The sequence below is a fragment of the Myxocyprinus asiaticus genome, chromosome 32 (assembly GCF_019703515.2).
Source record: "Myxocyprinus asiaticus isolate MX2 ecotype Aquarium Trade chromosome 32, UBuf_Myxa_2, whole genome shotgun sequence".
Lineage (NCBI taxonomy): Eukaryota > Metazoa > Chordata > Actinopteri > Cypriniformes > Catostomidae > Myxocyprinus > Myxocyprinus asiaticus.
Window position 1 is genome coordinate 6,469,893 of NC_059375.1, and position 25,698 is coordinate 6,495,590.

At 40.1% G+C, this 25,698-nt stretch overlaps 1 protein-coding gene across 1 annotated transcript in view; it reads left to right on the forward strand.

Annotated features, from left to right (window-relative positions):
- Window positions 1-4,424: 4,424 nt before the first annotated feature.
- Window positions 4,425-25,698, forward strand: part of LOC127422922 (SWI/SNF-related matrix-associated actin-dependent regulator of chromatin subfamily D member 2-like) — a 46,528-nt gene continuing 25,254 nt past the window's right edge. Inside the window, exons 1-5 of the mRNA XM_051666777.1 lie at window positions 4,425-4,899; window positions 14,579-14,674; window positions 15,670-15,771; window positions 17,921-18,082; window positions 21,711-21,808. Of these exons, the coding sequence (XP_051522737.1) occupies window positions 4,735-4,899; window positions 14,579-14,674; window positions 15,670-15,771; window positions 17,921-18,082; window positions 21,711-21,808 (623 nt within the window). The 5' untranslated portion in view covers window positions 4,425-4,734. The remainder of the gene's footprint in view (window positions 4,900-14,578; window positions 14,675-15,669; window positions 15,772-17,920; window positions 18,083-21,710; window positions 21,809-25,698) is intronic.

Genomic DNA, 25,698 nt, shown 5'->3' on the forward strand with positions numbered 1-25,698 from the left:
GGGTGAACATGCTTCTTGCACAATCTGCCAATGCCAGACCTCTCAGCAGTGCTATTTTGAGATGCATTGCCAACCATCAAATTGTGGGCTCACTTCATGGGCCTCTGTCCAGTGCAGGCTCCCTCTCCTCACTGGGGCATCACTGAGAGCGGCATCTATAGAATTTTGCGCACTTCAACTTATTTACAATACTTATTTACATTTGCATGCACAGTGTTTGAAATCCGGAACCCAATTTTCTATTTTAGCCAATTAGTAATTCAATTAAGTTCAGGACTGGCGAGGCCTTTTAGAGTTACCAAAACTTAGGTCAAACTTACAACAAACCACGCAAAAACCACTATTTTAAGCAAAATAGCTTACCTCAGTTTTTGGCGCCAGTGGTTTTATGTAGTCTGTGCCAGCGGACACGCAGTGGTTCCCCTGCTCTCCTGGATACCAGTCCCTTCGTGGTCACCAAGAAATATGTGGTGGAATGTTGAAGATTCTTTTCCTCTATGCAAGAAAATTTTCAGAGCCAGGGGTTCCAGATGTCAAAGGTTAAAGTTTGAGTAAACCAACAAACTTGAGAAGGCCAGCTGTCCGTTCTGTCTTCCCAGTTCCAAACTCTCATTCTTATACATTTCTGTTATCTATTTTTGAGCCATTAATCATACATACTTGTTATCTTAACCAATGGACTTGCTTCCCCACCTGTCTCTGCTTGCCACTATTATTTATCAGACCATCTGACTTTTTAATTGTGGAGTCTCAACTCTTAGCTTATTCTTAAAAAATAACTTTTAAACTCATTTATTATGAAAGTATATGGTATATGGAATATAACAATCTAAACATACTAGAATATCTTTGCTGTGTCTTCCAGTGTCTAAGGAATGTTTTTCTCAACAGTGGACCATTCTAAATATAATATTGCTGAGTGTACATTAACCTTGCTGAGTGTGCTTTACCTAAGTCAAAAACAACGTGTGTTTCGCATTACCTAATTTAAAAACAACGTATGTGTATTTCCCATAGCATAGCCACGTAATCACACAGTCACATGTACAGGTTTCTGGCCTACCCAATGGCCAAACTTTTTCTGCATTAGTACCTTTATTTCTATATTTGATATTAAAAATATACTATATCAGTGCAAAAGCGACCTTCCATTGATGTAAACGTTTCTTGCATTCCTTGAATCTATCTCATTTCTCTCTTGTCGAGTTTTCAAAGTCTGGGAACAAGAAGATGCTGTGGTTCTTCCAAGAAAGCCTTCCTTTACTCCTCGCCCCATGCAACACAAGATCTTTATTGGATGATCTCAGAAATTTGGCCAGAATTGATCGGGCCTGTCTCCCTCGGTGGATCGCCAAGTCGGAGCCCTGTGAGCTCGCTAGATTACTAGCTTATGGCCTGTTATGTCAAGCAGATTCGGAAAGAGCCAATCCAGGAATTTCACCATATCCTGTCCCTCCACTACCTCCGGGACTCCCACGATACGGACATTATTCCACCAGCTATGGATTTCCATGTTCTCCAACTTATGACTGTTAGCGTGAAAGTTGTCTGGCTTGATGAGATCTATATGTGTACAAAGTTTGGTGAAGGTAGCTCAAAAGGGATGTGCTACAGAGCCCCCTGAACATGCCCATCTTCTAGGTGGTGCTACAGAGCCTCCCCTGCAACTTTGCTCAGCCCTAATGGCAGACTACTCTGATGTGTGTGCAAACTTTCAAGAGATTTCACGCATGTTAAGTACCCCAAAAGTACCGAAAACCTTGAATAGAAGAAGAATCCTTAGAAGAACAATAGGGTCTCCGTACTTTCAGTGCTTGGGCCCTAATTATAATATATATATATGGTTCAATCCCTTGCATAGTTTCACTTTCTCTCAGGGCGCTTCCCTAACTCCTCCTGCACCGTTTGTGCTACAGACATGAAAGGTTGAGGAGAATTGGGTTGTTACTACTTAAAAATGGGTGAAGAAATCCCATGGACTTGCATTCAAAGAGAGACCCGAGCCATATTTAGGGAACAGTATCATGGGCCCTGTCTCAAAGGCACCCTATGCGCTTGCAGTCCTTCCAAGTCCAGACTTTGGTGACGTGAGTGCAAACAATGGGACACTATTCAGCAAGGCCATGAGGGTGCATGAGTTATAAAAATTTGGGACAGACTTCAAGACTTCAATCAGATGATGCATTTTTATACATTAGGCTAAGTTTTTCTTGTATACAATTTTACAAATTGTTATTAGAAAATGTCATGACATTAATAGGGTAAAGAAACTCACTTTAAACCCACTCCTTGAATATTTGTTTTTATTAAATAATTCTAAGCAACACACTGACAATAAAGCATTACAAGATTTAATCATGAACCTCTGAAATACAGAGCTCACATTTTAACAACAACAACAAAACGGCAACTTTTTAAATATTTAGAGAACAAATAAACATGACGGACATCTGGATGGTTGCATGCAGGTGCTTAAAACAGTCGAATGTATAAAAAGGAAAATATACATGTATAATAATAATAATAATAATCACACACATATTTAAAATTGCACATCTCTCTCCACAGCCCCTCCCTGAGAGCCTTCCAAAAAGGCCAAATAGCAGCCCCATTTTTTATTAAACAAATCTCAGTTGGCTAGCCTTCTATATGACATCTTCTATATGACGACATCTCGAATGCCGCTACCCTGCCCATCTCTGTTCACCACTCTTAAAATGACGGCTCTCCAGCCAACTTCCGTCCCCTAGGAATGATATGTCTACCTATCATAACACTGGCTAGGACCCAATTTTTTATGCATTTATCCCCTTAATGACCGCCTCGTTTCACAATTTCAATTGAATATTTTCAAAGGATTTCAACACTGCACTCTCATATAAGTCTTCGTACCAGTAGGTAACCTCCCTCACAATCCACTCAACAGAAAGGGGATTTATTAATACATAATTTGGAGTTCAGCCATATGCTCGAAGCAACATTTAAATAAATGTCAGAATTAAATACTCTGGACACTTTTGTCCATACCGCATGGAATGTGATATAACGGGGTGTAATTTAACTTCTCCGGTTAGTTTGACAGAAAGGCTTTGCAATGGCAAATTAGGGGCAAGAACTTCCTGTTCAATACAAAACCAGGAAGGGGCTCTTTCAGGTGGAAATGACCAATGAGCCAAATGTCTGAGACCAATTGCATGATAATAAAACAAAAATTTGGGTAGGCCTAGCCCACCTTTGCCAATCGGCCTGTGCAATTTACTGAAATGTAATCTGGGAAGTTTACCATTCCAGTTGAAGGATTTTGCTATGCTATCAAATTGCTTGAAATAAGTGAGGGGGACATCTACAGGGAGAGACTGTAGCAGGTAGTTGAATTTTGGAATACAATTAATTTTAAAAACATTAACCTTCCCAGTCATCGATAAATGTAATTAAGCCCACCTGCCCACATTGCTCGACAACCTTTTTATTAAAGGGTCCAAATTAACTCAGACAAAATTTCCTGGGAATAAAATGCCCAAATACTTAATGCCCTGTTTGGGCCACTGGAAAGCACCCGGCTGAAAAGCCTACTGGGCAGTACGCTGTCAGAGTCAAAGCTTCAGATTTAGACCAATTAAATCTGTATCCTGAGAATTTAGAAAAGGAATTAATAATTCTTTGGAGGCAAGGCATATATCTAGTAGGGTGGGAGACGAATAATAAAATATGATCTGCGTAAAGCAAAAGCTTATGCGCCATACCTCCCGCTACCACCCCTGGAAAATCATTCTCCTTTCTTATCGCAGCTGCTAATGGTTCCAGGGCAAGACAGAACAATAATGGGGAAAGAGGGCAACCCTGCCGGGTGCCCCTATCCAGAGTAAAATAATCTGAAATTAATCCATTTGTTTGTACCGCCACTACCGGTTGTCTATAAAGTAACTTGATCCATCCAATAAAAGTATTCCCGAACCCGAATATTTCCAAAATCTTAAAAAGATAATCCCATTCTATACCATATCAAACGCAGTTTCGGCGTCAAGTGAGATGGCAGCGATCGGAGTCTGATCATTCGCCACTGACCACATGAAACGCCTAATGTTATCCGAAGAGCTACGGCCCCAAATAAACCCCACCTGATCTATGTATAAGAGATGTCATAACTTAATCGGTTAGCCAACATTTTGGACACAATATTTTAACGTCTAGCTGGATCAGGGAAATTGGACGGTAACTCTTACTCTCGCTTGGATCTTTGTCCTTTTTAAGAATCAGACTGATCCGGGCTTGTGTCATGGTTGGCGGAAGCTTTCCATTCTGTAATGATTCCATATAAACTTTTAGCAAAAGTGGTGCCAGTTCTGTAGCATAAGATCTAAAAAATTCAGCGGCAAAGCTGTCTGGCCCCGGAGCCTTACCTGTAGTCACGTCCGATCCTCGCATGGCGTCACCACTCATCCATAAAAAAATGAATGTTAATAAAAATCATAATCATGGTTAGTTTAATTATAGTAACACCATGCAGGGCTCAACTTGAACGCTTGTCCAGGACAAGTAGATTTTTGAAAGGGCAAGTGAAAGCGAATTAGCCTGATTAAAACATCAATAAGGAAGAATAACTGGCTATATTTGTGATCACTGTGTCACTTATTACAAAGTTCATATTCTTATTCTACCTCTATCAGAATTCGATTCGATATTAACTCAAGCAGCAGCAGCTAATCTAGTCATAGATGTAGCATCTGTAATGACATGGAATTGTATAATCGATATGCATTTTGTGTTTTACACATCCAGCGAAAACGAAAGCTGAGGATCTACATTTCTAACACCTACACACCTGCCAAACCAGAGGGGGAAGAAGTTGAGAAAGTGGCATCCTGGGAACTCAGAGTGGAGGGCAAACTTCTGGAGGATGTACGTAATGCATCTCTCGATATCAGTGTTTCTTAAAAAATGGGTTCTGACCCAGAATGGGTTGCGTCCCATTAATATTGGGTCAGAATGTGCTTTAATAAAATGTGCAATTATTTCCTTAGTTCGATTTACTGAAATGTCTCAATGTTTGACAAGAGAATTTACTTTCTTGATATGTAACTCTTGGTCTTTTTGTACACAATTTAGCACATTATTGCAAAAAAAAAAAAAAAAAAAAAAAAAAGTTTGTCTTCATAATTAGAATAATAATGTAAGATGCCTTCTTTAACAACGTAAATGTAGCAACATTTTTTTATATATCCAATTTTTAAAATATTTAGTGTAAATTTATAACGTAATTTGTATTTTATTACCCTGGAATAAGTTTTTAAAAAATCAGTCACCATAGCTGCAATGAGGCTTCTAACACAAGTGCTGAGGGAGTGACAGAAAATTTGACTTATTTCTCTCTTCTTACTGCTGTTATCCAGCGCTGTATATTTTTATCTTCTTTTGCAAAGGTGTGAAAGTGTAATCGTTGATTTTTTTTTTTTTTTTTTTTTTTTTTGCTGTTGGAGCAAACGGGTAAGCAAAAATTAAACTTGCTGTGGTCCCCTATTCACTGCCATTCAAGTTTACCCTGCTATGCACCTACTTCTGCTCTCCAACCCGGATTATGTGAAAATCGTCCATACAGCCAATCTAAAATCTTGTCTTTTGGCTCTTTTTATTATGATATTTTATTATACATCACTGAGCGATATGTGTGGTGCTGTCTGTGCTAGAGATGAAGAAATCTCTTCTAGGGATGGGAACCGATTCTTCTTAACGATTCCAATTACTTTTCCAATAACGATTATTTTAGAAATTTTGAGGAAATATTTGAAAATAAGATATATCAATTTTCTCCCCCAGCAGCCTGCTGCCAAATGATGAGATCATTTTCGTATTTTGTAAAACAGATTTCGACAGAATCGTAAATAAATGTATTACAATTCTTGTAAAAAGTTTTTAGACAGACTTTTAGAGGCATAAAGGCAATCTAATAATTGATCCTAACTATATAAAAATAAAAATGTGATAACATTTCATTCATTCATGCTTTTATAGAATCCCACTGGTAACAACAAAACCATGTGTATCTTTGTACTAAACATTGTCATATGAACAACATATGACAATTACTGCACTGCCTAATTGAAGTCTCACAAGCCTGAAGTACAACATTACATAACACAGTAACAGTTCTTATTTAATTTAGAGTTAGAAATTAAATTCGTCGGGAATCAGACTACACTTGTCGTGCTGTTTTTTTTGTGCTGTAGATTCAGTAGAAGGGCAGTGCTGCAGCTGAATTTCTCTGCAGGAAACACTGTCAGAATATTATAGTACGGAGTTCTGTACTAAATTGCACATTCAAGAAACATTAAATGAATAGTTCACCCAAAAATGATAACTCTCTCATCATTTAGGGAATATACTCAAACCGAGTTTTGTCTGGAATGCGTCTCAAACCACATCCGGAGGTGGTTTGAGTGATCAGATTTACAGTATATCCGTCTCGAATCCGTCTTGGAGGGCATTTACACTTGGTCTTTTCATGATCAGATATCAGTCTGATCAGCAAAAACACATGAAGTGACCAAGTGTAAATGCCCTCCAAGACGGATTCGAGACGGATATACTGTAAATCTGATCACTCAAACCACCTCCGGATGTGGTTTGAGACGCATTCCAGACAAAACTCGGTCAAGTGTAAATGTATCTGGCTGTTCAAGCCACATACAGTATGTAAACTTTACCCCACCCAAACAGCGCTATGTCAGTATGGAAAATGCAAAACATAACAGCTGTTTGAGTATATTCGTGTAGGGCTTGCATTGTGCAGTAAATAATAACAAAGTTAGAAACGGATACATGTTGTAGGAGAGACAGAATGTTTTTCTTCCGATTTTAACATTTTTTATTGATTTGTACATATAACAAAGAAAACCAAAATATATATACACTGAATCAACATTTAACCCCCACTATTACCCCTCCCCAATCACCAATCACCAACCCCACCCTGACCCTCAACGGACATCCCTGTGGTCACATACAAGTATACACACACACACACAAAATACAAACAAAAAACAAAACAATATAATAATCATAAAATACAGAGTCTGGGGCAAAATGAAATTTGAGTGCCCAATACGTCACACATAAAACTCTGAACCTTCAACCAAAACTCTTGGATCTTAACACACCACCAAAAAACATGGGTTGTGTCTCCATCTTCTGATTGGTGTTGCCAGCAGATGGGTGTGTCTTTAAGACCAAAACTATACAATCTAGAGGGGGTCCAATAGAATCGATGTAAAATCTTGAATTGCATAAGGCGCACCCTTGCATCTCTAGATGCAGACTTGACATTTTTTAGAATCCTAGCCCACACTCCCTCCTCCAATACCAAGATTAAATCTTTCTCCCATAATCTCTTGATAGAAGTTAAAGATCCGTCCCCCAGACTCTGAATTAGCAGGAAGTAATACACTGATGCCTCATGACCTTTTCCAAAAGCAGTAATCACCACTCCCAGAGTATCTGCCACTTTAGTGGGGTGTATGCTACTCCCAAAAATAGTACAGAGCAGGTGGCACAGCTGTAAATACCTAAAGAACTGAGATCTGGGAATCCCAAAAAGTTGAAAGTGTTTTAACCTCCCTCACAATCCACTCTGACCAGCAGAAAGTGGATTTATTAATACATAATTTGGGGTTCAGCCATATGCTCGAGGCAACATTGAAATAAATATCCGAATTAAACACTCCGGACACTTTTGTCCATACTGAGTGCAAATACGAGCTAACGGGTTGTTACTTAACTTTTTCTTTTTCTTTTTCTTTTTTTTTTTTAACGTATTTTCATCATTTTCTTTCTTTTTTTTTGTTATTAACATTTTATTGATTCATAAATTAACACACACAAAAAAAACAAAAACATATATATAATGAATCAATCACTTTAAACATTAAACCTCCACCATATCCCCTCCCCCTACCAAACTCCCACCCCACCCTGACCTCCCCACGAACACCCCTGTGGTCAATAGAATATAGACACACACACACACACACACACACACACACACACAAAAAACACACACGCAAAAAAGAAAATACAATAATCAAGTATAATAAAAAAAATAATCTAAATTACTCCCTCCACCGCCCCTCCTCAAGATTCCCCCAAAAATGCTCCATCTTCTGATTGACATTGCCAGCAGGTGGGTGTGTCTTTAAGACCAAGCCTATACAATCTAGAGGGGGTCAAATAGACTCTATGTAAAATCTTGAATTGCATAAGGTGAACCCTTGTATCTCTAGATGCAGATTTGACATTTTTTTTAGAATCCTAGCCCACACTCCCTCCTCCAATACCGAGCCCAGATCCTTCTCCCACAATCTCTTAATAGAAGCTGAAGCTCTGTCCCCCAGACTCTGAATTAACAGGGAGTAATACACCGAAAGCAGTAATCACCACTCCCAGAGTATCTGCCGATTTAGGGGGATGTAAACCACTCCCAAAAACAGTACAAATCAGGTGGCACAACTGTAAATACTTATAGAACTGAGATCTGGGAATCCCAAAAAGTTGAACCAAATTTTGAAAGGATCTCAGCACTCCACTCTCATATAGGTCACCGAGTGTAGTAACCCCCCTCCCAATCCATTCTGACCAGCAAAAAGGGGACTTGTTGATGCATAATTTGGGGTTCAGCCATATGCTCTAGGCAACATTTAAATAAATCTCTGAATTAAACAATCTGGACACCTTTGTCCATACCGAGTTCAAATGCGAGATAACGGGATGTAACTTCTCCGATTAATTTGATAGGCTCTGCAATGGTGAAATAGTCCATAAGACTTTGCCCCTGAATTTCAGCTAAAACAATAATGACTCTTCCTAATTTATCTTTAATCTGTTTGAGACATTTGAATTGTAGATGTTTACTTATCAGTGAAATGACTCCCCTGCACTTACCACCCCATATCTTCCCAAATTTTTCAGCTTCCTGCAGGGAAAGATGCGTTTCTTGAAGAAAACTATATCATATTTCTTACGCTTAAGAGAAATAACCTTCCTTTCTTTTTATGGGGTGCCCCAACCCATTCACATTCCACGTGGAGAGAGACAATCCACTCATATTAACATCTGACATTTTGACATATGAGAAAAAATAGATGGTGTGTCAAAAACAAAATTATAAAGACCACATTCCAACATTAGAGCAACAAACAAACCCTGAACTTCCCCCAGAACCAAACAAACAGAAAAAACTAAAACGTGCGCATTAACCCCGCGCACGGCAGCGCCAACTGGCATCAATCCTTCTAAACTCAAACAGTCCATGTACGCCTACGAGAGCCCCCGCGACACTTTTGCTGTTGGAATGCTCAAGTCCGTTGTTTCTATACAAATTTTATGAGACAGAATTACACAACAAAATATAATCTATAAAACTAACTCCAGCCAATAGGCAGAATAAACACAAAGACCATGTAGATTCATCCACATAACTGTCCCCAAGGTGTGTTCCTCCACAAAAGAAACTCCAGCCGTTAGGCGGAACCAGTACAAAACAATTAAATAAAATAAACATAAATAAGTAAATAAAAAATAAAAAAAAGCCACTAATTTTCCTCGGACAGTCAAACGAATGTTCAGTGAGCCGGCCTATTTGGCTGCTACATGAGTGCAACAAATGACCTAATCACTCCAATGTTTTGCAAGAAATACTCCACAAAACAAACTCCAGCCAATAGGAGGCATAAGCGCAAAGAACTTGCAGATTCATCCACAACACTGTCCTGAAGGAGTGTTATTCCTGGTACAGTCAAGTGAATGTTCAGTGAGTCAGGCCCACTTGGCTGCAACGTGAGTACCACAAAATAACTTACTCCATTGACTTCATGAAGGACAATGCTTGCTGTGGGCATGTGAATGTTTTACGGCCATCCTTAGCATCTATTCTCAATTTGGCCGGGAACATCAGTGCAAAAGCGACCTTCCACTGATGTAAGAGTTTCTTGCATTCCTTGAATTGATCACGTTTCTCTCTTGTCGAATTTGCAAAGTCTGGGAAAAAGAAAATGCTGTGGTTTTTCCAAGAAAGCCTTCCTTTATTCCTCACCTCGCATAACATGAGATCTTTATCGGATGATCTCAGAAATTTGGCCAGAATTGATCGGGGTCTGTCTCTCTCAGTGGCTCGCCGAGCCAGAACCCTGTGAGCTCGCTCGATTTCCAGCTTATGGCCTGTTATGTCAGGCCATAATGGCCTGAATTTCACCATATTCTGACCCTCTACTCCCTCAGGAATTCCAACAATAGGGATGTTATTCCACTGACTACGATTCTTCATGTCCTCCAGCTTCTCCCAGATGCGCTCCAAATAGGGTTGCAACGGTATGATAACCGTCTCAGAAAATATCACGGTTTCACGGTATACGGTATTACACAATTATTATTATCAGTTACAATGACCCTTAAAGGAATGAAAACAAGCGCTTTATTATAATTGTAACAACATTTTTTTTTTAAAAAAGTCTCCCTTTTGAAAATAAATAAAATAAGAAAGCTGTACATTTCCATTTGAAAAATTAGGAGGGAAAAAGTAGAAGGACTTTAAAAAAAAAAAAAAAAAAAACTCTCTCTCTTTAGAAATAAATAAACTGTACTTTTTAGCAACATAAATGGGAGAGAAAAAAGTAAAGGATTTTTGTTAATATTTTCCTGAGATCAGATTATGATAGCAGCATGTATTTCTTGACTTCTTTTCAGGCCAGGTTATGATGAAGAAATGTAAGCATGTTGAGATTTTCAGGGCTCAGTCTTGACCGCTAAGGTGACAAAATGTGTCCACTTGTATTGAACATCCTCTCTGAAGGCACACTTGTGGCAGGGATACAGAGATACTTCCTGGCCACATTTGCCAGGAGAGGTATTTCTTCAGCATGCATTTTCCACCAAGCCAGAGGGTCAGCATCAGTGTTGATGGTAGGAAGAGACATGTACATCTTCACCTCAGACAGCGCTTTTTCATGGAAGTTTTCATTTCCTGAGGTTTCTTTGTTCTGCCTGGATGAAGTGATTCGCTGTAGCAACCCAGACAGACTTTTCTCTTTCCTCTTAGTGGTGGTGGTGCTGCTGCTTCCCTCTCCTGCCTCATTTTCTTCCCTTTCTGTATCTTCTCTGCATGGAGGCACTGCTGTTGCAAGATTCACGGCTTCTTCCACGCATGCCTCAACTGTGTCATCAAGGTTTTTACAGAAGCTTCCCTTAAATCGTGCATCCAGAAAGCAGGAGATGTGCAACACTCGTTCCACCCGCTCTTTGTATCTCAATTCTAGCAAGTCTTCCCTCATTACTTGCTTCATCTGGCCAGGGTATCAGTGAGGTCATAGAGTGGTTGCAAGAGCTGGCTGACATTCTCAAGAGTGGCAATGTCACTGTCTTTTGGCATGAGATGCCATGTACTCCTGTCATTAGCCAGTACTGCACAGATAGTCTGTTGCTGCTCCAGGAACCTGGAGATCATCTCAAAAGTTGATCCCCACCTTGTTATCACATCATGGATTAGGGCATGCTCAGGGATTTCCAGGTCTGCCTGTTATTTTTTTTTTAATCTCTTTTCTTCTTCCAGAAAATGCCTGAATTAAGTGCCGGCATGCTCTGACAGCAGATTCCACCCTTTGAGTCTTCAAGACTTTGTTAATGGCCAAATTTAAATTGTGGCCAAAACAATTGAGCCAAACACAAGGGAACTCTAAAAAGGCCTTCTTCATATTTGTTGCATTGTCTGTGGTAATTCCACACAGACATTCTTTTGGAATTTTCCAATCCTGGAGCATGTTTTCAAACATTTCTGAGATGTTTTCTGAGGTGTGGTCTTCTGGAAAAAAATTTGTCTCCAGACAATGGTACTTAAGCTGCCAGTCTGAGGAGATGTAGTGGACTGTAAAACTTATAAATGGTTCCCCTCCACCACTAGTGTTGGTCCACAGGTCTGTGGTGGCTGAATACCACACAGCTTCTTTCAGCTGTTCTTCAACACTGGCTCTCACCTCTTTGTACATGCGAGGGATTTCATTGGTGGAAAAGTATGTTCTTGATGGCACCTTGTACTTTGGGACTGCCTTCTTCATCAGGTGGCGAAATCCAGGCTTTTCCACTACTCTTAAGGGCATCATATCTTTGGCAATAAAGTACACTACAGCATGATTCAATTTTTTGGCTTGTTTGGATGTAGGATCTAAATTAATTCCCTTTGCAAGTGACTGTGTGACAGTTGGTTGAGCTGGATCGGGAAGTGTCTTTTCAGAGCTAGCTTGACCCTAAAGAATTAACAGTTTTATAATAATAAACCGAAATATAAACATGATAAAAAATAGCATGTAACTATAACATGTTATATAACTAAATGTTGGTCTGCATGTTAGTTTACATGTTAGCAGAGCATGTTAAATTAACTACTAAATGAAAAATAACATCAGCTGTGTGAGCTTTTAAAATAATGTCCTATAAATATTAACAATTAACATATACTGTAGGTGCACGGTAGTGCAGCCAGACTGCTGCTGTCTGTACTTATTTAACTCACACTCACACTAACTTAGATTAGCCTTAACTAACTTAAGACTTTATATGGGGTCAGATCGTGGTCAGTGTGTGTTTATAAGAGATATTTTTGCCACACTGTTCAGCCACGCACACTCCATGCACTGACTGAAAGTTGTGTTGATGTGTGCATGCGACCAATCAGGAGCACCACGAGAATGTCATCACAACATTAAGTCAGTGCATGGAGTGCGCATGGCAAAAATAATATATTATTTAATTTTTTTGTATTAAAAAAAAAAAAAAAAAGAAGAAGAAAAGTAAAGAAAAGAAATCTGCTCTCAGACAGGAGCATTTTATGATTGACTTTTAAACATCTACGCATTTTTCATTAGGGATTAAAGTTATAAATGGGACACATACCTTGATCTTTATGTCCACATTTCTTGCAAATTGGATATCCGTCCTCAAGGATAACCCCCCCGTGCATTTTTTGGATATCCAAAGTAATCCCACGTTGCTGATTTAAATTTTTTCGACGGGGGATGGAGATCAGTGATATTAGCCTCGCTTTGCTCTGTCATTTTCTCCGCTCACCGTGTGTGGTGCAAGTTGACGAGTCTCTGACAGGCAGCCGCGGAGGAAAGGAGTTGCGCATGGGCAGATGAGATTCTCCATCCTGTTGCATTTTTTTTTTAAATACCGTTGATAAGCAAATGTACATGGTATGATAACCGGCAATTTTCAAATCGTGGCATACCATGAAACCGGTATACCGCTGCAACCCTAGCTCCAAATCCGCCTTGGTCGCTAGCGGATTAGCAGTTAATTCCCTCTCCGATGACTCCAGATAATCGATCCGTTTCTCAACATCCCCCACTCTTGTAACCACCTCAGTGAATTTCGTCTCCATGGCAGTGATCGATCGACATATTACAGCAAGATCCTCCAAGTCAGCAACGACCTTCGTCAGCACTGCCGACAAGTTCAACAATTCTCGCGGAATTTCCCTCACTTCACCGGCCAAATCAACTCCCTGGTCCCCTTGTCAGGGGCATCAGCTTGAGCACTCCAGAGCCCGAGGATTTTGAACTCTTTGACATTTTGTCTTCTTAGAACAGTTATGGAACAGGGTGTATCAAATCTCACCGGTTTATGACAATAATAGTGTTAAAACTAGCAAAATGTGCAGAGCTCGCCATTCACACGTCCAAACCTTGCATGGCATCACGTGACTCTGAAGTATGATATTTTGATAATATAACACTAGAGGAAAATACCTGATAAAACGTCAAATAAGTGTCCAGAATGTACTGCTGTTTTTAGTGGATGAAAGATATTTGTGACATTTAGTATATGCTATCATAATTATTATTTACTTGGCTATTGTATAGGCCTATGTATATAAACGTGCAACAAAAAAAAAAAAGGGGGGGGGGGGGTTATGGTGGGTACGGTCTTGTACATTTTGTTGGGGGGCGGTGGGGGGCGTTTACTGTTTAACATGAAAGAAAGTAGATCATACACTTGTTGCTGTGTTTTATTAAAGAGACGATAATAAAATAATCTTCTTTCTTTACAGAGAGCCTTACGATCAGTCTGGCTCATGTCCGCGGCTCACTCCTACAAACCAGATGTCCTTTAAACTTTTCCATGTTCCCTCGCTTTGACTCTTTGAGCAAAATTAATTGAAACTTTGGCCTGTTTTGTGAAATGAGTCCATAAAATGAGCATGCATTGGCCAGCTGAATGCCCCTGCTGCCACATGTAAAGAGGAAATGCACCTTTCTGTTTCTTCTCATTTTTTTTTCTGCCTCAGTGGTTATAAGTTGTGTGGTACTAAAAGCAAGGGAGAGAACATTGTGCAAGCATGTATTTGGCACAATAGCCATGTGTGTATGTGAGGAAAGCCTGTTTGTTTCTGAGTGTTCGTGCTGCCTCAAAAAGCAAACAAAAAAAAAACTCCCCTAGTGCAGTCAGCTCCAAACAATGCAGTATCAATCAACGGCATTGAAGCATTGACATAAAAAAGATCTTTCCCCCTACTTCTCTCCCTCTTTTTCTATCTTAGTCTGGGAAACAGAAGAGAAAGTTTTCATCCTTCTTTAAAAGCCTGGTCATTGAACTGGACAAGGAACTTTATGGCCCAGACAACCACTTAGTCGAGGTAAAGTATTACAGCACTCTCAGAATAGCAATTATGTTCATCTTTTAAAAGACTGAGTAATGACAATGTTGTTTACAAGAGAGCATCAGATGTTTTTAGCGCCTCTACCTAAGCTAAAAACTCTCCAAGTCAAAATCATAATGACTTGCATAAAAATTAGGGCTGTCAATTGTGGCAAAGGAGTAAAGCATTGAATAGACATTATAGTGGCATTAGACGTCAATGTTATGTTTATTTTCTTATAATTTAACATAAGCCTATCACTGGGCTACAGTACCTGTCAATCCATTTTGCTTCAGTCAGTGGTACACTTAATGGTCCTTTTTTTTTTTTTAGCTAATTTACAAATGGGTCAAGGGGAATGATTGATTAATGAATTGTCATGGATTTTTAAAAATGTTTTGTTTCTTTAGAACTCCAAGTCATAACCGATAACACAACTGTTTAAACAACACTCTAAGATAAAATAGCCTACTAACAATTTATGTCCAAATTATGTTGTATTTCATTGTTTTAAATATTGCTTCTAACTGGCGAAATATTGCAAAATATTTTAGGCGGCGATTCACTCCACTGCTCAAAGCGGACTAGTATGAATGTGTATGCTTAGCAGTTACTGTGTCTTGCTCCCGCAAAATGAGCAAAGAGTGCTGGTTCTCTCCAGCTAACCATGGTTAAAGCTGAAGTATGTCATTTTTGTGCCACCGAACAGAATAAAAAAAAAACTTTTTCAAAACAACTTTCTGAATACGCCCACCATAGCCCCGCCCCCAACTCACATCAGTGGTTGAGTAATGTTGTTTGGGCGGGTCTAAGCGGTTCTCTCAAAACAAACAGAGCGATTTTCATAGCACTACAGAAACAATGTTTACAGTTATTTAGTGAGAGCCATAAGTAAGCGTGCATTTTGCGCAGTTACCACACACAAAAGCCTCCTTTTGGATTTTTTGTCTCCTTTTTAAATATGTAGTAATATTCTTTTGTGTATGTGTCAGTGGCACAGAATGCCCACAACTCAAGAGACAGACGGCTTTCAGGTGAAGAGACCAGGAGACGTGAATGTGAAATGCACTCTGCTTCTCATGCTAGACCACCAGGTATTGCACACACTTCTATGAATGATGCTTAATTCTAAAGCCTAGTGAGCTGCCTCTGTATGCAGCATTATAAGTCACATAATCATAGGCTTGTTCCTGATGCATGTGAGAAAAGAAAAAAAATACCCAAAGGAAAGACGGACGTCTTGGTCTTGAGTTGAAGATACTGAAGTCTTTATTGCAGTGTAGTGGTGACAAAGTCAGGTGCGCCGTTAGGATTTTTGGGCCCCCTAACAACTTTGTACTCTGGACCCCCCATCTTATCGCAACCTGTACAACATTTTATTTTTCAATTAAAATTATCATTATTAATAAATGTGAACATAATCATGATTGAACATCAATAATAGACACTAAAATCACATTTGAGTTTGGAAAGTTAAATTAAAATAACAAAGAATTTAATATAAATAAATATACAATAAACAAATACATACTGTACATTTTTGAATGTTTGATCATATCATTTTTGTGAGTTGGGACTGTGTTTCAAATGGAAATATTGTATTTTTATGTTTTAAATGTAGATTTAAGTCCTCTCTTAGAATATCTGAAGGCAAACTAACACATAAGAGATTTTATACAGGTGAAAAACTGATAGCTTGGTCCATAATTCATAGAGGACCAGGCTTTTAAGCCCTTGATTTTACTTTTCTTAATTTGTAAGACTTACCACAGGTTTGACTATTGATGGCTCGTCTGCTGGGCCCCCTGTATGTCCAGGGCCCTTAGAATCGTCCTAACCTTCCCACCGTTACAGTTTAGCCAATTTGTTTAACCTTTTGCCACTCACAATATGATTGAAGTTGTGCTCTTCATGTAAATTAAGAACCCTAAAGGCCGTTTCACACTAGGTGCGGCAAGCGTGGAAAGCGGAAACTCGCAGGTAGCTTTGCTAGTGGCACTCGTGCACCAAAAATCCTGCCTCTTGCATGTGCACCACTCTTCGCGGCAGGCGCTGTGGAAGATAAAAATATTTTACACTCTTCTGAGTGGCTGCGGCAGCCACTTCGAGCTTAACCAGTCATCAAAATGCTTATTCACAACCAATCATACAAAATTATACTGAGCTCATATCAGACTGCTGAAAACATGGAAGAGAAGATAATATTACACGACATGGAATTTCCCAAATTATATGATTACTCAAAAATCTCGTACAGAATTATGAATAAATAAGTCAGTGCTTGGGAGTTTGTGAGTGCATGAGTTCAGTCCAAAAAGTTACATTTTTGATATTTGAAGAAAACCAAACACAGCACACCACCCAGAACATACCATACCTACTGTGAAGCATGGTGGTGTCAGCATTATATTTTGGGGGTGTTTCTCTTCAGCGGGGACTGGGCAATTGTTCAGGATTGAAGGGAAAATGGATGCTGCCATATACACCCAAATTCTTGAGGAAAATCTGTGGCCCTCTGCTCTACAACTGAACAAGGGCAGGTGGTATAAAACAAAAACAAATGGTTACTACAGTCGAGGTTACTACAGTCATGGTTAATACAATAATATTACAGTAGATCCATGGGTAATTTTCATAAGGCTGAGTGCTGTCTGACTGTGACTGCTAGTGTATTTTAGAATTTCTGGCGTGTCAAGAGGAGCGGAAGAAGAAATAGTTCTGGTGCAGGCTGTGTAGGACGTGTTGATATGGTGCAGGTGGCAGTCCAAAGTTGTGAATCTAGTCACCATACACAAGTTATGAAAGTTTTTGTACTTAAGAATGTAAAAAGGGACATTGAAGAGTTTGTAGGTTCGATTAGAAATGGTGATGTTTATTATGCAATTTCTCTATATGTAGCCTTGAATAGGTTTCATACAAGCTGTCAAACCACAAAAAGACATAGGCCTACTTGTTACGGAAAGTACATTGTGAATGCTATAGTAAAGATACATATACACAATGTATCATATAGTCATAGCTAAAGTTAATAATTTGTCTTTTGATAATGATTTGGGTCAAACTTAATGCGCCAGACGCGTCCGGTGTGCAAATCTAAACTCTACAAAACAAAGTCACATTTGGCAAAAAAAAAAAATTGACACTGCAGTCAATTTGTTTCATAATTTGGATTGCTAAACAGTATGTTGATGCATATCTGTATGTATATGATGACCTGTGATCTTCCCTGTTCTCCTGGTCCAGCCTCCACAGTATAAGCTGGATCCTCGTCTTGCTCGACTCCTGGGCGTCCACACTCAGACCAGAGCCAGTATCATGCAGGCCCTGTGGCTTTACATCAAAAACAACAAGCTGCATGACTGCCACGAGAAAGAATACATTAACTGCAACCGATACTTCAGACAGGTAACCAAAACCTTTAGCCCTCTTAGAAAGAAGGATTTTGTTTCTCACAATTCCTTAATCTTCAGAGTCTTCAGAGGGTTATTCCAGAAAGCAAGGTTAACTTACCATGATAAACCCTGAACTCTCAGTTGATTAACCCAGAACTTGCTTACTCGCAATATGCGAGTTCTAGAACACCTGCACAGGGTTAGTTCACTCAACCGTGAGTTTGAAACTCAGAGTTTGTGCTCGTTCACGGTGAACTCAGAAATAGAGTTGGGCGGATTGATACTAAAGTATCGATACTTCTGATGACAGTGGTATCAAGAATATCGATCCTCACATGAAAATATCGATTCTGATTTTTTTTTAAACTAGTGATCTTATTTAGATAACATGAATATTAATGCATCTCATAATCTTCGAAGTGGAAAAAAATAATTATATTAGCGAATAGTTGCATGTCACCAGAACAATTTTTTCTTCCGCTCCTCTTGACATGCCAGAAATTCTAAAACACACTAGCAGTCACAGTGAGACAGCGCTCAGCCTTATGAAAACTACCCATGGATTTACTGTAGTAATATTAACCATGACTGTAGTAACCACGACTGTAGTAACCATTTTTTTTTTTTTTTTTTTGCAGTTACCAAGGTTTTGATACAATTAACCATGGTTTTACTACAGCATTACTGCAGTATCCATATGGTAACTTGGTTTTAGTAATAGTAACCATATAATAATATCTATGGTTAATTTTGTGGTTTTATATGTGGCTTATAATTACTAATTTTTAAAGGGTAAACAAAGCAGCCTGATAATTTTCTGCTTAGGCTTATAAATATATAAAAAATGTAATAATTTTATCCAAAGTATTCGTAAAAATTTAGTTTATTAGAGTATCAGTATTGGTATCAATATCAGTGATATTGGCCTAAAAGTACTTGGTATCGGACCAAAAAGAATATAAGTGGTATCGCCCATCCCTACTCAGAAAGGCATTCTCAGCAGATCGCCGAATTCTCGAGTCACCATTGAAAAAGATGCTAAAAAGAAAGGCGTGCCATATTTCAGTGAAGCAGAACATGAAGTTTTAATGACTGCAAATAAGCATTACTTCATCTTCACTCATAATTGCGATAGGAGCTGCATTGGTTTAGGACTGAGAGTTTGCTTGACAAAGTATACTGAATCATTGCGTGAATTTTTTAATTAATAAATCTATAAAGTTTTACTGTACATGTAAAAGCTTAATTCAACATTAAAATTAGACCACTCTCTCCTATGTTAATGTTTAATAGGTCGACTGTTATGTTATTTGTTTGCACTGAACTTCATTATAAGTATTAACATTCATATTCTATTAATATTATGTAAATAGGCTATAGGTTTACTATATATTTCATTTTAAGATTCATTTTACTGGTATTTACCATGTGCATGCTAATTTTATTTTACTGTATGTCATGTGAACTGAATGCATTTCCTTTATTTTTAATACAATTTGATGTACCCAGTTTAACAGTGGGGTTTGTTAAACCTTAGAATCATATCACCTTTAATTTCATTGTATTAATAGACCATTTTTCAGTTGTAGGATCTCCTACAGTTGTTATCATTTTTCATAGATTGTATGTAATGTTTATCAGTAGGATTCACATGATTGTTCATAAGATGAAGATCTGCTGTAACAGAGGTGGAGAATGATGGGAGGCCCACAGAGTTATGTGGCCATTATGTCCTTTTCTTATTTTGTGTGGCAATTTCTGTGGTTTGTTGTCTTGTTCCCTAAAAGGCAATGATTGTGCAGTCTTTTGCTGATGGTCCATCTACCTCCAACAACACGGTAGTGAATGAAATTGTTTTAACTGAAGATCATGTGTCTGATTATACATTATAGATGTTCATGATCTCAATATAAGAGAAAAGTAACTCTCTCTTCCTAGTTGTAAAGGAAACTCTAAAAGGTCCATATTGAAAGGCAAATTAAACATGTAATGGTAACACTTTACAATAAGGTCCATTTGTTGACATTAGTTAACAACATTAGTTAACACAAACTAACTTTGAACAATAGTATTTTAATAACTTACATTAACAAAGATTAATAAATGCTTTAAAAAAATTATTGTTAATAGTTAGTTCATGATACCTAATGCATTAGCTAATGTTAACGAATTGAACTTTATTATAAAGTGTTACCCATGTAATTTAGAGAAGGACTATAGCTTCTAATGGAGTAGAGAAGGCTGAGCATCTGAAAGACATCTTTTTGGGGGGCCTGGGTAGCTCAGCAAGTAAAGACGCTGACTACCACACCTGGAGTCGCAAATTCGAATCCAGGGTGTGCTGAGTGACACCAGTCACAAAGATGCGCGGATTGACGGTCTCAGACGCGGAGGCAACTGAGATTCGTCCTCCGCCACCCGGGTTGAGGCGAGTCACTACGCCACCACGAGGACCTAGAGCACATTGGGAATTGGGCATGCCAAATTGGGGAGAAAAGGGGAGGAAAATTTTTTTAAATGAAAGACATCTTTTCATTGAATCACTTGACCACCAGCTAAGGAGGGCATTGTAGGTTACTCTAAATAACAGTATGTCTCATTTATATTTTAGATAATAGAGAGACTACAATTAACATGTCTGGATATCAGTGCACTTCTTTATGTACATGAATTAAAGTGATACGAAATCAAATCTCTATCCTCTATGCTATATCTGTGGTCTTTGAAAAGATCACATTATCTAGTTAGTGAAGAAGATGAATGAGTGATTAATTGCTTAAGCTTTGAACTGTCAGACGTTACCTGCATATTGATACTATGGAATGTCATTTTATAAATAACATGAATATTCATTGACTGAATGAAATGTAAAAAGAATGTGGGTGCTGTAATAATTGTATTCTTTGATATTTTTAGATATGTTCATTAAATTAATATCATGAAATAAAATTTATTATAAAGGCTAAATATAAATACATAAAGCCCTTTCTTTACAGTGAAGAGTGTGGAGGCCTTTCCAATGTGTTCTACATTCAAAATATTCCAGTATTAAAAAACTTCTCATTAAAAGAAAAAGCACAATGTTTTGCACACATTTTGTTCACTTTTGAATGCAAATCTGTGGTGTGTGAGACTGGAAATGCCGAGGAGAAGAAGATTTGTAAGGTAAAGTAAAGATTCCATTTTACCATAACAATGCTTTAAAAGTATAATATTGTGCATAATCTGAGTTTCCACGTCTACTGTGTCGCTATCAAAAGGGCACGCATGCGCTGACAACCTCTGAAAATTACTTGCATCTACCTGAAACAAACTAACCCTGAACATAACCTACTCCAGAGCAGGTTATGTTCAGAGAGAAAGTTGCTGTGGCTACTAACATACCCTTAAAATTACCTTAGAGTAAGTGGATAACCTCAACTTTTGATTCCAAAAACTGAGTAAATTTACCCGGGTAAGTCACTTAACCTGCTTTCTGGAATACCCCCAAGTTAATGTACTTCTGTAGTTGACTACTTATTCAACAGGTAGTTGGTATCAGAGTCACTTAATGCAAAGTCAATGTTAGGTTAGGTGCCCTAGTCAAAGACTCATTGGTGTTAAATTGAGCTGTGTGTGACTGAACTACTGTAATGCTGCAGATATTTGGCTGCTCCAGAATGAGGTTTTTGGATATCCCCATGAAGCTCGCCAGCCTCCTTCAACACCCTGACCCCATCATCATTAATCATATCATCAGGTGTGTGTTATTTGTGTTCTGAAAGTTCTGTCTTATTGCTGTTGAAGGCTTTTCGGTTTATGTTTTCTTTTTAAACAAAATGTAAGTGTAACAAATCCCTTAGCTCTTAGGGAATATGGAAGTGGGAGACGGCAATTCCAACACAGGAAGAACACTTTGTTTTTAACAAAATAGATTGCTTAGTAGCGATAATGAAAATAGACAGAATAGTGTCAGCTTTCTAACAAATCAAAGGGGCAAATAAAACACAGCTTTTCAGCACACTGCAACTGGCCAACACACAAAAAGCTTGTCAGCTGTGCTCTCTCTCCCCGTCTGCCGCCATCCCCTTTTTTTAAATTCCCCTGTCACTCCTCACTGAAACGCAAGACAGGTGATAAGCTGTCTCCACAGATGTCACTCGATAACACCCACATCACCACATACCCCCATCGTCCGACTCAGGCCGGAGAGCCATCCGGCCTGTCACCCCCCCCACCCCCACCCCACACACACACACACACACACACACACACATTTCTAGAGAGGAAATCCACCACAGCCATCTGCGCTCCCGGCCTGTGGACCACCTCAAACTTAAAAGGATGGAGAGCCAGATACCAATGGGTGATCCACGCATTGGCATCCTTCATGTGATGGAGCCACTGGAGCAGGGCGTGGTCCAAACAGAGGGTGAAAGCACGCCCCAACAGATACCTGTAGTACTGGAGGGTGAGGACTGCCCACTTGATGGCCAAACAATCCTTCTCAATTACACTGTACTTGCAGGAAAGCTTGTTGGCACGGCTCCATCCACTGAACCAGGTCTGGCCCTCCCTTTTTAGTGAGATCAGTCAGCGGGCTGGTGACGTCCAAATAATTAGGAACAAACCTAAGATAATAACCAGCCAGCCCCAGGAAATGTCTCACCCCCCTTTTGGTCTTGGGCCTCGGACAAGCCACAATGGCTGCTGTCTTATCAATTTGGGGATGCACTTGTCCGTGACCCAAGTGGAAGCCCAGATACTGTACTTCCACTCGCCCAATTGCACACTTCTTCGGATTTGCCATGAGTCCCGCTCATCTTAACGACCTCAGGACAGCCCTCAGATGCTGCAGGTGCTGCTGCAGGTCATTACTGTAAATGATATCATCCAGATAAGTAGCAGCTAAGCAGTGTGTGGTCTGAGGATTCGGTCCATGAGTCTCTGAAACGTAGCCAGGGCCCCAAACGAACCGAACAGAAGCATCACGAATCGGTGTAATCCAAACAGAGTGGAAAAGGCAGCTTTTTTCTCAGGACATGGGAGTCTAGGGTTTCTGCCAATATCCCTATGTTAAATCCAGTGTCGAATAAAAGCGAGCCACACCCAACTGATCGAGCAGTTCTTCAATGCGTGGCATGGGGTACGCATCAAATTTAGACACTGCATTGACTTTTCTATAATCCACACAGAACCGGACTGAGCCGTCACTCTTCTGAACCAGCACCACCAGGCTGGCTAGTCACTGTGGGATTCTTCTATTACCCCCAAATCTAGCATGGCCTTTAATTCTTCCTGAACCACTTTTTTTGTGCTTGGGTAATCGGTAGGGATGACTGCGTACCACTACCCCTGGGGTCATTTCGATATGGTACTCTATAAGATTCGTATGACCGGGAAGAGGTGAGAACACGTTGGAGAATTCTTTTTGCAACCTCTGTGACTTGTGACGGTGAGAGGTATCCTCCGCAAGAGTGACTCGATCAGGGATTTTAAGTTCAGCTCCTCTCTCTCCGGAACCACTCTCCACGGTTTTATGAGATTGAGGTGATAAATCTTACATGCATCGCCTCTATCTGTTCGTTTAACCTCATAATCGACTTCTCCAACTCTCCATGTGACCTCAAAGGTTCCTTGCCACTTGGCGACTAATTTAGAGCTCAATGTGGGGAGAAATACAAGGACTTTATCTCCTGGAGTAAATTCCCATAGCCGAGTACCCCTATTATACAGCCGGCTTTGATGTTCTTGAGCCTGAAGCAAATTCTCCTGTGTTAATTGCCCCAGTGTGTGGAGTTTTGCTCTCAGGTTTACAACGTATTGAATTTCGTTTCTGCTGTTTGAAGGTCCCTCCTCCCAATTTTCCCATAGGACGTTGAGCACACCACGTGGTCGACGACTGTACAATAATTCAAATGGGGAGATCCCCATGGAGAACCTCCGAGCCTCTTCGTGCACAAACTTACAAATCATATTCTTTAGGGTCTGATTAAATTGTTTGACCAAGCTGTCTGTTTGGGGGTGGTAAACACTGGTCCGAATCAATTTAATCCCCAACAATTCATACAGTTCGCGCAGTGTATGTGACATTAACGTAGTGCCCTAATTAGTGAGGAATTTTTTTGTTTTTTTAATTAATTGAATTTTTCCCCAATTTGGAATGCCCAATTCCTATTACTTAGTAGGTCCTCGTGATGGCGCAGTTACTCACCTCAATCAGAGTTGCCTCCACTTCTGAAACTGTCAAACCACGTATCTTATCATGTGGCTTGCTGTGCATGACACCGCGGAGACTCCGCACGTGGAGGTTCATGCTATTCTGCGCGATCCATGCACAACTTACTGCGCGCCCCATTGAGAGCGAGAACCACTAATCGTGACACGTGGAGGTTACCCCATGTGACTCTACCCTCCCTAGCAACCAGGCCAATTTGGTTGCTTAGGAGACCTGGCTGGAGTCACTCAGCACACCCTGGATTCGAGTGTGCGACTCCAGGGGTGGTAGTGAGGATTTCTTTCGGAATCCCCATTCGGGAGATTATTCTGAAGAGTGCCTCTGCAACACTTCGTGCTGAGATGTTGCACAGAGGCACTGGTTCCGAATATCGCGTTGCATATTCCACCAGAACACAAAGTGATGCCCGCGTGCCGTCCACTCTAATGGCCCGACGAGGTCCATGCCAATTCTTTTGAAGGGGACCTCAATCAATGGAATGGGGCACAATGGCACTTTTGGGGTGGCCGGGGGTTCACCAACTGACATTAACGGCATGCCGCACACCACCTGCAGAACACTCCCACGAATGCCCGGCCAGGAGAAATGGGCCATCAGACAGTTTGTTTTTTCCTGCCCTAAGTGACCCACCATCAGATTATAATGAGCCATCTGGAATAACATTTCCCAATGGCTCTTCGGTACTAACAATTACAATTGGGTTGTATCCTCCTTTTTCTGAGCGTCACTCGATACAACCGTGCACAGTGCAATGTCTGGCTGGAAGCATTGACCATCAATCACTTCCACTTGGTCAAAGACGTACCTAAGGGTCTCGCGTCTGCTCCAGAGGGAAATCCCCTGCCGGGAATCCTCTAAGGGCTGGGGAAGCCGAGACTTCCCCCTCCTCGAAGTCTTCTTGAAGTGGGCGGCTCTGGCACTGCCTCCCCAGCCAGCGAATTGCACACCACACACTGATACGCTTTGTTGCAGGATCCAACCACAAACATTCCCCTCAATAACAATCAAAATTCCAGCCAATTCGTACCCAAAATCAGCAGAGAGGTAAGACGAGGACTGACCGTCACTTCAATGTTTTTGCCCCGAAATTGAATCGTAACGGACACTAAAGGGTATTCATGAACATCCCCATGCACACATCTCATCTTCACCCTATGTGCTGTACCCAAAGCCTCACCTTGAACCAAGCATTAGTGAATTGAGGTCTGATTACAACCCAAATCCACCAAGGCTTGGTAGGTACCCCCTTGAATACTCAAAGGTATCCGGTTCGTCCCTGCTTGATTGGGGGCGGCATGTGACGCATTGGGGATCCGGACCCATGCCCCCACATTCATACCTGGGCATTGGTCCTGGAAGTGGCCAGGCTCCCTGAAGTGCCAGCATACCAGGCCAGACTTTCCCGCCGCACC